Source organism: Ochotona curzoniae, unplaced genomic scaffold, assembly GCF_017591425.1.
Source record: "Ochotona curzoniae isolate NIBS_2020 unplaced genomic scaffold, NIBS_Ocur_1.0 contig_3350, whole genome shotgun sequence".
In the NCBI taxonomy this organism is placed as follows: Eukaryota; Metazoa; Chordata; class Mammalia; order Lagomorpha; family Ochotonidae; genus Ochotona; species Ochotona curzoniae.
This window is the reverse complement of record NW_024465827.1, coordinates 300,276-314,666: the sequence shown is the minus strand read 5'-3', so window position 1 is coordinate 314,666 and position 14,391 is coordinate 300,276. Positions and strand designations below refer to the sequence as shown.

Genomic DNA, 14,391 nt, shown 5'->3' with positions numbered 1-14,391 from the left:
TGCCCTCAGCCCTGACTTTCACACTTACCAGTGGGCACTGTAGCCTAGCAGCAATGTTCCAATGGTCCCTTCCCAGGCCACTCCCAGCCTTGGAGCTTGTGAGTGCCAGCAGGTGCTATAGCCCTGCCTGGCATGGCCTGTCCCCAATCTTAGCTCTCTCTAGCACCAGGTCTTTTAGCCTATTTTATTTGTGATACTTTTTACATATTTGACTAGAGTGCAAAGGGTAAAGGGCTTTAGAAAAGTAGGTGAGACCATTGGTTTGATATTCTCTTTTTTACTTCCTTTATCTAGGGGGAAGGGAGGAGTAAGGGGAGAAGTCATATCCAGCCTCCCAACCATCCCAGGGCCCCTGACGTGGGGCATGCTCTGTGGTTCTGTTCAAGTGGTTTTGATAGCTCAACAGTTATGTATTGCTGCTGATCTTGCCATTCTAATCTTGATGAAATCTCTCCAGACTCCACTGGTTGACATAGTCCACCTTAGAGTCTTTGTTTTCTCGGGTATTTACTGCCAACTCTTTGTTCGGGTAGTTGATTGATTTGTTCTGTCCTCCATTCTGGTACCATGTGTCCTCTGCAGGCTCCAATGTACTGCCTTATCCTCCATGTGCATCTGGATATGCTGTCCACTGCTCTGCCTAAGCCACTGAAGAGGCCCAGCTCTGACACATATATTCCACAGTCACACCATAGAATCTGCAGTTTCCTCCATGGTAGGGATTATGAGTCCAGTGATTAAGTTGGGGAGATTCCCAGAGAAACTTCATCTGAGGTGATCCCAAATCTAATTCTAAATCTAATTCAAATGTGTGCTTGCCAATACGGGGTCCAGCACAGTCTGTTGCCTAAATTGTCCTACTTGCACATTATTAGTTGCAATTGCTGGGTCAGTTGTCTCCTGCCCTGTCTTCTCTGTAAACTAATGGGTGTTGCAGCCCAGCCCGATCCAGCCCCCTGCACACCCGGCCCCTATGTAAATCATTGGGGTTGTAGCCTAGTCAGAGTGACCCGCAGTACCCTCACCGGGCCTGCTTCCTGCCCTAGTTTCCCTGCTTGTCAGTGTGTATAGTAGACTTGTCTTGTCTCTCCCATATCCCATTCAGTTCTCATACCTGTCAATGGGCATTGAAGCCTTGTTCAACCCAACCAGCCCCACTATCCAACCCACACATGCTCTGGTGGGTGCTACCCTGTCTAGACTTGCCTGTCTTAGTCCTGGTTCTCATTATCACCAGTGGGGAGTGGCAACCCAAGAGGGAGGTGGTCACTCTTTCTCTACTGGCCCAACTCCCCACTTACAGTCTCCAGGTGGTACCATAGCTTAGCTGAACAAATTTTCTCCTTGTGCCAGCATTTGCTAGCTGATGCTGTGGCAAAGTTCAACCATCCTTCACCCCATCTGGTTTTTGTATGTAGCAGAAAGTACAGTCTACCCAGCCTGGCTTGTCCCTGATCCAGCTTACATGCAGACCAACAGGTGTTGTATCTCTACCTGGCCCTGGTCTTCCCCCAATCCCAGCTCTCAATCTCAGCAGTGGGAATAGTGGTCCATCAGGGGATCTCCCTGCAGCCTCCATTACTGGGTTTTCCCATTCTCCTGGGTCTTAAATGTGCTGGTTGGGTACTTCAAGCCAGATCCATCACACCTCACATTTGCCCTTGGGTACTATAGCCTGGCCAAATTTGACCCACCCCACTCCCTGTTCCAGCTCATGCTGATAGGAACTACAGCCTAGTCAGCCCAGTTAGCTCTCAGTTCCAGCCTTAGTGTGAACTGGGTGGTATTGTGGCCTGACCTGGCATGATCCACATACCATTCTGGCTCTCGGATTTGCTAGTGGGTGATATGAACTGGCCCAGCCTGGCTTGCCCCAGACCTTAGCCAAAGGTAAGCTGATGGGTCCCGTTACCTGGCCTGGTCTTGGCTGCTCCCTTTCTTGGTTCTTATACTCACTTGCAGGGACTATGTCCCAATAGAAGAATTGCCAAGTTCCTGCATCAGAACCTCTCCCAATACCAATAGCATGTGGTGGTCAACCATATTCAATGCTAACAAGCCCAACCCAGGATTCCATGTGGGCTGGTGCGTCAGTCAGATCCAAAAATATCTTCAGTTCTCTTCCCCTCCAGACCACTTGGTTTCAGTCCCCTCACTTACCTGCAAATACAGTGGCCCCCTTGCTGGGTGTCCCTCAGGATTAATTTCTCACCTACACATATTGTGGCCTTATCCTTGGGAATCTCTAGGCAGTAATTGAATACCCGCAAGACATAAGAGCTTGCCACTGGGCCACCAGCAGGAGGAGCCCAACATTGGTAAGCACTAGGGCTGTCCATAAGCACAGAACCCTCTCCCTGCAGCAGTGGATGGGGACCTAGGATCCCAGTAGGAAGTCTGGGCCAGCCCAGGTATTTCAAGCCACAGCTACATGGCTAGAGGACCCAGACACCTGTGCCACTGCTCACACTTACCTGGACTCCCGTGGTTCATAATTTATTCTGGCTCATCTGTGTACCAGTGGATGCTGTGGCCTGGCCCAACCTGTTCTCTTCCCAGTCCCGGCTCATGCAAATATCGTTTAAGTTCCATGATCTATTCTGGTTTGACCCATCACCATCCATACCTCTTGTGCAAGACAGTAAAATTGAATGGAGATTAAGAATGGACAGCATAATATTTGAATTTAAGGTATATTGTGGTTGCAAGTACATCCTCTTAACCTGGCTTCTCACCCTTTTCCACTTGCACACTATATGGTCACATTGTGAATCCATGCACTGGGTCAGGTTTGTACAGAGAAGGTAATGCCTGAGAAAAACAGTTTTCAAAGCTCACGTAGGAACTTAATTTAGAACAGACATGGAGCAGGTCTTCCTCAGGGTTCCCTGAGCTCCACATCATTCCCTACTAACCTCCTGAGTGCACTCTTTACCTCCTTGTTCCTCAGGGTGTATATGAGGGGGTTGAGGGAAGGAGTGCCCACGGCATAGAAGAGGCCAAAGAACTTACCCCTCTCTTGGGCATAGGGGTTTTTGGGCTGGAGATAGACGGCAATGACAGAACTGTAAAAGAGAGTGACAACCAGGAGATGGGAGGAGCAGGTTCTGAGTGCCTTTCTCCATGCTGCAGCAGAGCTAATTCTCAGCACTGCTCGGGCAATGGCGCCATAAGAGACAAGGATGAGGCTCAGAGGCACAACCAAGATGAGGACACTTGACACAGATAGTTGGATTTCATTGTAGGTGGTATCTCCACAGGAGAGTCGAATTAGAGAAGGGACTTCACATAAAAAGTTATCTATCTGCCGGTGGGAGCAGAAGGGCAGACGGAGGGTAGGTGGGGTCTGGACTATAGACTGGATTAGCCCCATGATCCAGGCGACAGAGGCCAGCTGCCGGCACAGGCGAGGATGGATGATGGTGGCATAGTGAAGGGGCTGGCACACAGCCACATAGCGGTCAAAGGCCATCACTGCCAATAGGATGCATTCGGTAGTCCCCAGGGACATGAAGATGAAGAGCTGGACTGAGCATCCCAGGAAGCTGATGGTTTTGTCTGGACCCCAGAGGTTGACCAGCATCTGGGGGACACAGCTTGTGGTGAAGCAGAGGTCCAGGAAGGCAAGGTTACAGAGGAAGAAGTACATGGGAGAGCTGAGCCTGGGGTCCAGCACAGACAGCAGGATGATGAGCATGTTTCCCACCAGGGCTGGAAGGTAGGAAAGCAAGACAACCACAAAGAGGATCTTTTCTAGTTCTGGGTGTTCAGAGAAGCCCAGAAGAATGAAGCCTTCTGGGGAGGTCTGGTTGCCCATGGTGTATCTCCTGTCTTTTGAACGCGCTTCGTATATGTCAGATTATGCCATATGGATGTTTTTCTTCTTACTTGGGTCACTCAGGGTCCCATTCAGTGTCTTCATCATCCAGAAGCTACTTTTCTTCTTCCAATTCTTCCTGGTTCAATGTTTCATGGGAGTGAGCAAGCCACAGGTGTGCCAGCCAGTGATTGAAGTCTCAATCTGGTACCTCTGCTTTACGGGTTGATGGAAAATTTGGCTGATGTAAGATATTTATTAACTAGTTAATTGACACGAATTAACTCAGCAACCATTTATTGAGTGCCTGTGATTATCTGAAAACTGTGCTATTGAATTTCCCTTTATATGTGGATAGAATTGAAAAAGTAGTATGTGTTGAGTAAATTTCCTGATCCTTTACATTACTCTGTTTTCTAGTGTAAGCATAAAATTGTTAGGATAATTTACATTTTACATACTTTACAATTTTGCCAGAAACTCAACCAGAGAAACAAGTATCGAGTTTTGAGATTTCTCGTTTATGTGAAATTACTGAATCTGCAGCAAGATCAGTTAAATGATCATTGCCATTTAAGAAGGTGTAATAGTTGTTAAATTGAAAGCAAATATTTTATCTGAAGATTATTAAGCCCTCACTTTCACTTTTCATTCTGTGTGTTGTGGAAATATAAGAAAAAGTACAATATCAGTTTGGTTCTATAATACCAAAAGTTCAGTAAGAATTGAAAATTAGTAGGTAAAGTTCACCAAACAGAGCTGGGATATTTTAAGTAGAATTTTGGCTTTGAATAAGGTGAGTTTAATTTTCTTTATATACAGTTGAAAACTTTTTCAATTTCAATTAAGCTGGAACTTAGAGAAAAATTTGCAAGAGCAGTTTTTAGGCCTCCTATAAAACTTTTATCATGGTACCTGGTGCTGTGGCCTAGTGGCTAAAGTCCTTGCCTTGAACATGCTGGGATCACATATGGGCGCCGGTTCGAATCCTGGCAGGACCACTTCCCATCCAGCTCCTGGGAAAGCAGTCGAAGATGGCCTAAAGCTTTGGGACCCTGCATACATGTGGGAGGCCTGGAAGAAGTTCCTGGCTCCTGGCCTTTGGATCAACGTAGCACTGACAGTTTTGGTTACTTGGGGAGTGATTCATTGGACCTAAGATCTTCCTCTCTGTCTCTCCTCCTCTCTGTATATCTGACTTTGTAATAAAGATAAAATAAAATCTTTCAAAAAAACCTTTTATCATGACTTTCCAATATTTAGCATTTTCATTATCATTGCCCCTCAGTGTATTTGCATGTTATCATATTTAGTCTGAGTCATGTGTGAGCAGGTTGTGCACGTGGTCTTTTTACTCTTTAATATTTCAGGAGGTTTTGTTGTGTTAAGCAGTACACAGGAATCACATCAAGAGACTTAAAATTGATAAAGTACTTTTATGTAAAGGGCCTCTTTTGTTAACTGTGCGATAACATCATCTGAAAGAACACTTATTTTTCACCTAGGATCCAGTCAGAATTCACACGTTGTAGTTAAGCATTTGGAGACCACTTGGGATGCCTGCACATTGAGGTGCTCAGATTTGATTCCTATTTCTGCTTCCAATTCTAGCTTCTTGCTAATGTGCAACGTGGGAGGTAGCAGATGATGACCCAAACAGTTGGGTCTCTGATGTGCCTTTAGGAGACTTAAGTTGAGCTCCTGGCTGGAGCCTGGCTATTGTAATTCATTTGCTGAGTGAACCAAAAGATGGAAGATCTCTGTCATCTATTTATCTCTGTTTACTTGCCATTCATCTAAAACAAACACACAAATAAAAATAAAACCATTGTATTTTGTGTTAGTGCCTGACACTGCCCTCTTTAGCAAGCTGTTCCGTAATACTGATCGAAGGAGCCTGTTTCTAGATGCTGGAGAACATGATCTGTCCATGCCAGCAAGGCTTCTAGGCTACAGTGGAGAATGATTTCTTTGGAGAGTACTTGGATGTTACCAGAAGACCCCAAGAACTGAAGAGAAATAAAACAAAAATATATGACTATACAACTTACAAGTGGGTGGGAGGTAGTGGCCACTTGATGCTTAACATGAGGAACTGAGTAAGGTGACGGATAAGAGGGTACAAACTGGTAGAAAATACCACCCCATCACCACATGTCTTTTGTGTGTGTACTTAAAAGTGACATTCCAAGTCTTTCATTTCTGTCCAGTCTACTTCTGTTTCTCTCTCTAAGATTTAGTTTTTCTTTGGTAAATTTTGATTTTGAATTTTTGAATTTTATGGTACAATTTCGTAGAGACTGGAGTTTTCCCCCCTTCCAAAATGCCACCCGCTACTGATTTTCCCCACATTGCTACAATAGTATAATCCTTCATAAGGAGTCGTGATTCCATCAGTCTGTTATTTAAGTGTGCCCTTACATTGCTGATACAGACAAAGTCAGTTTATCTTACTTGAAAGTCAAAGTTAAAGAGAAAAAGAGAGACAGGGAAAATTTTCTATATGCCCATTCACTTCCCAAATGGCTGCAATGGCCAGAGCTGGGTGGTCTGATACTGGGAGCCAGGATCTCCTGCCAGGTCTGTCATCTGGAAGGAGGATCCTAAGATCTCGGGTCATCCTCTGCCACCTGCTCAGGCCATTAGCAGGGAGTTGGACAGAAAGTGCAGCAGCCGGAACTTGAGCCTGCACCCACATGGGACTAGACTGCTCACTGCCAGGCCAGCCCCGATTGTGTCTTCTCATCCTTGCCTTTCATTCATTGTTGTTTTCATTCTATGGGAAAGGTTTTTTTGTTTGTTTGTTTGTTTGTTTTGCCTTTGGTTTTTAAAATATAAATGATCACTGACTTATAGCTTATCTTTTTGATTTTGTTATGGTATAAATGTAATATACAGATTTTCACCCCTTTGCTGGGACAGTGATCTGTGGCATGATATTCTTGTTATCAGTGGCAGTGAGCCGTCACTCCCCATCAGCCACAGTCACATGGGCAGATGTCAGGCTATGGTGTGACCAGCAGTTTTTGGTTACTGTGTCTTATGTTTTTGCCTTCCATAATGTCTACAAAATGTCCGTTTGTGTGTGTGCATATGATAGTCAACATGTAATTATAAAATTGTATTTGATGAGCATGCTTTAGGCAGACTAGCAATGGTCTATTGGTTGGATGTGCGAAATACATTTCCAACGTAACAATTATCTTCAACTTGTGATGGGTTTATTGGGTTATGTCATTGAAAGCTGAAGGGTATTGTTTTGTGAAATTTGAGCAGAAGTTACAACTTAAATGCCTTCTGCACTGTGCTCATATCTACTTTGCTCCAGGAGAGACAATTACTATTGTTTTGATTATTAATAGTATTTTTAGTAAATCACTTTTTGGTTGAAAAAAACTAGGGTGAATGTTTAACATAGAAATGAGGGTGCTGCTTGGGATACCAGATCAGAGGGTATGATTTCTTAAAAAAAATGAATAAATAAAGTCGATAATTCTTATTTCACCTACTTTATTACTACCCCATTGATTCTATTGTTCATGGAATCAGACCCTGATTCTGTTTTCTGAACCAATCAGATCAGGCACATTGTAACTCTCACGGGTGTCACTTACTGCATGCTTCCTGCACAACAGACACAGATAAACATGCCCTTTTGCTTGGTTCTCACAACACTCCTCTCCCACGTGGGTAGTATCATCCTGCCTTTGTGAAAGAATAAACGACCCTATTAAAGGTTAAATAACTTGCCCAAATCTACACAGCCCCAAAGAGTAAGGTCTGGATTCTAAGCTTTTGTTAACAAATCTGATCTTCTTGATGGCTTCCCTACTGAAGATGTGAGGAAGGTGAAGGGCTGTAAGGTGGAAAAAAATTTCTTACCTGCACGTAGATCAGAATTTCCTAGCAGCCTTGCTGCTGTGGCTTTCCCACGGAGTTCCTGGACTCATTGGAGCCTCTGTTCATCTGTCACAATCGGAATTAAAAGCAAAGTGTGGAGGGGCAGAGTTCCTTGGAAAGGACTTGAGGTTAGGGTTGCTAATTTTCTCATAGTAACACAGCTAGAACTAAGACTTGAAGGCAGGCAGGCTGCCCATAGCACTGTGTATTAACCAGAAGACACCACTGCTCTGCTTTTCTGTGCGAAGACATGCACTGCAGCCTCTGTTCCCTCTGACCCCTCTGTCCAGTGAGCCAGCTTCTCTTCTGGCACTGCAAGGAGCAAGGAGTCATGGTGAAGTGATGCCGGAAGGGATCCCAGGAGTCCAGTGCCATGGAGAGAAGCAGCTTGTTAATTCCCACAAGACTCTGGAGCCTCAGAGCCTTTAGACAATTAGTCATTGGCACTAAAAATGGTTAGAGGGATTGGGGGTCCAGAGAAGGCTGCCAGCAGTCCTGCTGCTTGTGTAAGGAAAAAAGGTCCTTCTCTATTCATCTGTATCATGTGGAGTACAAAGGTTTTGTTTGGTCACTTTTATTCCTGCTGAATGCTTCACGTTCTTTCAAACGCCATATGAACCAACTCAGTAGTCTGTTACCTTCTTGTCAAAACTGTACACAATAAAATGTAAAGAATTTGTACACAATAAAATGCACAGTTGGCATAGTGGGCTAAGACTCCAACTGCGGGGAGGGGGAGAGGGCATCCCAAATGGACATGGGTTTGTGTCATGGATGCCTCACTTCTAATCCAGCTCCCTGCTTATGGCCTGGGAAAGCAGTACAAAATGGTCCAAGTGTTTGGGTCTGGAATCCATGTTGCAGACCACGAAGAAGGTCTAGGTTTCCGGCTTCAGACTGGTCCATGTCATAGCCACTTGGGGAGAGAACCAGCTCATGAAAGATCTCTCCCTCTGCCTTTCAAATAAAAATAAAATATTTAAAAATAAATAAAATGCAAAAATACTAAGCATATAATTTGATGAAGTTTGGTGAGTCCGATGAAGATAGAGGATATTGTTATCACCCTACAAACTTCCCTTTCCTCTTGCCCCACCACCCTCCCCATTATCCATGTCAGGGGCAACAACTACCATGATTCTTTGCCACCATAACTTGTTTTTCTTCTTCTGGGACTTCAAACAAGTGGAATAACACAATATGTACTCCTTTGGATATTCATGTTGTTCCATGTATCAGCAACTCATTTCTGTTTCAAAGTACAATTTACATGGGATGAAAATTAACACGTTCAGTGTGTGGCTTGGTAAGTTCTGACAAGTGTGTAAATCTGATAGCTGTCATACCATTCAAAGATTTCCTTTATCATATGAAGTTCTAACATGCCCTTCCTAGGCAAACAATTATCTAGCTGCTTTCCTATAAGGTTAGTTTTTTCTATTATAAGAACCTTGTGTGAATGGAATCAATACGCTTTGTTCCTGCTTCCTTTTGCTGTTTGTTATTGACATTCATTCACAGTGCTCCTCATAATAGTGCAGTACTTTGTATGGCTGTTATTTTATTGTATAAAATAGTATAGTTTAATTCATTCATCTGTTGATAAACACTGAGGTCCTTTCCAATTTTAGACTGCCATGAAGAATTATATGTGTGCACATACAACACACACACACACACACACACACACCGCTTGCATCCACTAGTTCTCTCCCAATATGCCACACCAGCCATGGGTGCTAAGCTAGGCTGAAGCCAAGGGCCTGGAATGCAATTCAAGTGTGCCTCATATCCCAGGTACTGGAGACATCACCAGTGTCTCCCAGGTTGCACATTTGCCAGAAGCTGGAATTGAAAGCAGAGCCAGGACTTCATTCCCGGCATATGTCATGTGCTATCTTAACTTCCAGGTCAAACACCTGGTCCTGATATGGTTGTTATCTGTTTAGGAATTATAACCTTTATTATTGCTTCTAGATTCATAATTTTGAATCTGATGAAAAAAGAACTCTTCCTCTCTTCTTATGAATCTGTTGTCTTTTATTTATCTAAGTAAATCTTTTGGATTTTTAAAATTCTCTCCATGCTATTCTCATTCTTTATTTAAAAAGAGATTTATTGGGCCCGGCGTGGTGGCGCAAGTGGTTAAAGGTCCTCGCCTTGCACGCCCGGGATCCCATATGGGTGCCGGTTCTAATCCCGGCAGCCCCGCTTCCCTTCCAGCTCCCTGCCTGTGGCCTGGGAAAGCAGTCGAGGACGGCCCAAAGCTTTGGGACCCTGCACCCGCGTGGGAGACCCGGAAGAGGCTCCTGGCTTCGGATCAGCATAGTATCGGCCCGTTGCACTCACTTGGGGAGTGAATCATCGGACGGAAGATCTTCCTCTCTGTCTCTCCTCTCTGTATATCTGCCTTTCCAATAAAAAAAATAATAAAAATAAATCTTTAAAAAAAGAGAGAGATTTATTTATTTTTATTATAAAGGCAGATTTTACAGAGAGAAGGAGAGATTAAGATCTTCTATCTGCTGTTTCACTCCTCAAATGACCGTAAAGTTGGAGCTGAGCTGATCCCAAGCCAGGAGCTTCTGCTGCATGAGTGCAGGGTCCCAGGACCTTGAACCACCCTCCATTGCTTTCTCGGGTCATAAGCAGGGAGATGAAGGGGAAGTGGAGCAACCAAGACATGAACCAGCATGCATATGGGATGCTGGCACTTGCAGGCGAAAAACTAGCCAATTGAGTCACTGCACCAGCCCCTCTCATTTTTAAAAATTATTTTCAATTGGAAAGGCATATTTATAACCTTTCCAGTTATTTCTCAGTGTGGAGGGAGGAGAGCCTTTCATTGTAAAGTCACTCACTGGGGCAGCAAAAGCCAAAACGTGTATTCAAGAACCTTCCATTGTTGATACTGTAGAGAAAATAATGAAGTCCAAATCTACTAATGCTTCATTTACAAATACGGTTTCAGTAGTTGAGAGACTTGCGTACAAAGCACAACCTCAGAACTCAGAAAATGGCATCTTACCTCAAGAAGCTGTGAATATTGTGAAAGGAGTCAGCTTTAGTCATTATCTCGAAGAACTTATGGCAAGTGCAGTATCTCCAAATGATTGAAGGGGGAGAAGCAATGGAGTGAGTAATGTGCAGATTGATGCTGAGGTTGAAGTACAAGCAGGATCAGGAGGAAGTACAGTGTCAGTGTTTCTATGGAAATAATACAGATGGTCAAGGTTCACCATCAGGCCCTCTACCCTCAGTAGGCTGATGATGTGTTTATTTTATTTTTAACATTAAGAATCCATTTTATTATTTTTTTAAAAGATTTATTTATTTATTGGAAAGTCAGATATACACAGAGGAGGAGGAGAGACAGAGAGGAAGATCTTCCGTCCAATGATTCACTCCCCAAGTGAGCGCAACGGCCGATGCTATGCCTATCTGAAGCCAGGAGCCAAGAACTTCTTCCGGGTCTCCCACATGGGTGCAGGGTCCCAAAGCTTTGGTCCGTCCTTGACTGCTTTCCCAGGCCACAAGCAGGGAGCTGGATGGGGAGTGGAACTGCCGGGATTAGAACAGGCACCCCATATGGGATCCCAGCGCATTCAAGGTGAGGACTTTAGCCGCTAGCCCACGCCGCCGGGCCCAAGAATCCATTTTAAAATTTTTCTTTAGCCTTGAATTTTATGGTACAATTTCATAAGGTCTGAGATTTTCCCTACCCCCTCCCCAAGTTCTCACCCCCAACTGATTTTTTTCCATATTATTACAATACCATACTAATTTTAAATCTGAAAATTAAATAGAAAATTATATGGTTTTGCAGAGTTCTCATATACCATATACTCAGATTCCCCTACTATTAATATCTTATGTGTATCTTTTATTTAAAAAATACAATTATAATTTAGGTAAAAAGAATTTGTTTAATATGCTGGAGTAAGACTGTTACTTATGGTCATAATGAAGAAGATGTAGGACTTCTGAATCAAAATGATCATCTAAAACAAACTCTGTCTGAGTTGGATGAATCATTTAAAGGTTTCTAATATTAACTCAAAAAATAAAAAAATAACATTTTAAAAAAGGTTTATTTTTATTTGAATTGCAGATTTAAGGAGAGAGGAGAGACAGTTGAGATCTTCCATTTACTGGTTCACGCTCCAGATGGCTGCAAAAGCCAGAGCCGGGCCTGATAGAAGCCAGGAGCTGAACCTATCTGAAGCCAGGAGCCAGGAGCTCTTCTGGGTCTCCCATGTGGGTACAGAGACTCAAGGACATAGGTCATCCTATGCTGCTTTCTTAAATGAATTAGCAGTGTCATCCCAGGGTCCCTGATGTGGAGTCTGTTCCAAGGATATTGTTTAAATGGTTTCAATAGTTCTGAGATGCTGTTGATTTCATTGCTCTAAGGTTGAGGGAATCCTTCCAAAGTCCATTTACTGACAAAGTCCACCTTGGAGTCTCGACGCGCCCAGATACGTGCTGTGTAAATTGTTCAGGAGTGTTGTCTATTTTGTTCTACCCTCCTTTTCAGGCCTCAATCATCTGTCTGTTATGTTCGCCAGGTGCATCTTGTCACGTTGCCCACTGCAAAGCCTTCAGTAACTGAGGAGGCACAATTCTGGCACTGGTACTTTATGGTCAGACCACTGTGTTTCCCTATGGTAGGGGTTTGGAATCCAGCTGTCCAGTTCAAAGAGTCCCCAAACAAACCTCATCTGAGGTAACCCCAGACCTGACTGTTGTGTGTGCCAGCCTGTGTGGTATCTGCCTCAGTCCATCACCTACATCAGCCAACACACAGTAGTATTTGCAGTCACCTGGTCAGTTCTATTCAAAGCTCTGTCTCACAAGCAAACCAATGGATGCTCTGGCCCAGCTCAGCCCTGCCCACCACACACTTGGCCCTCATGAATACCCTCAGTCCCAATAGCCCCTACCAGGCCATCCCCATCTCCAGTTTCTGTGTATGCCAGTTTGTGTAGCAGACCAGTCTAGTCCATCTCACATCTGTTTTGGTTCTTGTACACATCCTATTTGGCTCTTATACGCATCAATGGGTGCTGAAGCCTAGCTCAGCACAACTGACTCCCAGCCTAAAATGCTACTGGATGATACTACCTGTCCAGCCAGGCCGATCCTCAGCCCTGATTCTCATGTTCATTGATGGAAGTTGCAGTCCATCAGAGGGATGCCCACAGTTTCCTCATAGGCCCACTTCCAGCCCTGGATCTTGCACATTCCCGGTGGTCCTGTGGTCCAACCTGACAAGACTTGCCCCCAGTCCTGGCACTTGTCAGCTGTCACAGTGGCAAAGCCTAACCAGCCTGCACCTACTCTGTTTTACTTTAGTACTTAAATGATATTTTTTTAGCACTACATATGCTTTACTTTAGTACTTAAATGATATTTTTGGAGTGGACATACAATTGAAATAAAAGCAACAATTTTATTGTATTAAAGAGCACTGTATTATTTGGCCAAAGCCTTGCAGTTTAGCAAAATGATCACCTTCAGGTTTGTACTTTCTGACTTGGCATTCTGTATCACAGACTGCTAATGTTAAAAACTAAAGTCATTTCCTGAGTTTTGAAGTTCTTTAAACCTAAAAAGAACATCTGTTCATGTCTTTTAGCATTTTACATTTGCCTAATTATAAATTATCAGATGTCAAAATTATACTTCCGTAGTTGCTAAGGTATAATATGTCAAGTTATTTGGATACACTTACTTTTTTAAGTACCAGAAAAACATCTTTTTACATAAAAACCACTTATTTTAAATTACTCAAATGGGCCTTGTCTGGTAGTCTAGTTGCTGAAGTCCTTGCCTTACGTATGCCGGAATCCTATATGGATGCTGGTTCGTATCTCGGCTGCTCCACTTCCCATTCAGCTTCCTGCTTGTGGCCTGGGAAGGCAATTGAGGATGTCTCAAAGCCTTTGGACCCTGTATCCACGTGGGAGACCCAGAAGTTCCTAGCTCCTGGCTTTGAATCAGTTTGAGTCCAGCCATTGTGGCCACTTGCGGAATAAACCAGTGGATGGAAGATCTTTCTCTCTGTTTCTCTTTCTCTGTGTAAATCTGACTTTAAAACAAAAATCTTTAAAAAGATTACTCAAATGATGTTTTGCTCTGAAGTGTAAGTTGTTAATGTTTTAATAATATGACTCCACTGTAGGGGAAGGTGGGAGTCATGGGGAAGAGAAAGATTGATGGAGAGGAGAAAGATTGGCCTAAGTCAACTACTAAGTGAATTTCAATGTAGCCTTTATTTAAAACAAATCTGTACTTTGGGTGTAAGGCAGATGCAAAATAAAAAGCCATCCAATAAATATATTGTTTCATATTTTATAACCAGTAATTGATTGACTACTAAATCCTTCCCTTGAGACTTCATTATTATCATTTTATTTTATTTTGATAATCTTTATATAGCTGATTAAGATACAAAGGGTCAAGAATTACAAGAAAGTGGGTAAGACCATTGTTTCCACATTTTCTCCTCTCTCTCTTTCTCTCTCTCTTTTTTTCTGTATCTGGGATAAGGGGGGAGATAAAAGGAGAAGTCTCACCCAGCCTTCCAACCATCGTAGGGTCCCTGATGTGGGGCATGCTGCTAGGGCACTGCTCAAGTGGTTTTGATAGTTCAACAGTTCTGAATTGCTGCC

General features: G+C 43.5%; 1 protein-coding gene across 1 annotated transcript; it reads right to left on the bottom strand.

The window, feature by feature from the left end:
• Positions 1-2,878: 2,878 nt before the first annotated feature.
• On the bottom strand, positions 2,879-3,817 carry LOC121156341 (olfactory receptor 2H1-like). The gene has a single exon (XM_040979965.1). It carries the CDS (start codon positions 3,815-3,817, stop codon positions 2,879-2,881), a length of 939 nt encoding a protein of 312 aa, XP_040835899.1.
• Between the last annotated feature and the right edge of the window lie 10,574 nt (positions 3,818-14,391).

Coding starts and splice junctions, on each gene's coding strand:
- LOC121156341 (XM_040979965.1), bottom strand. CDS start 3,817: ATGGGCAACCAGACCTCCCCAGAAGGCTTCATTCTTCTGGGCTTCTCT.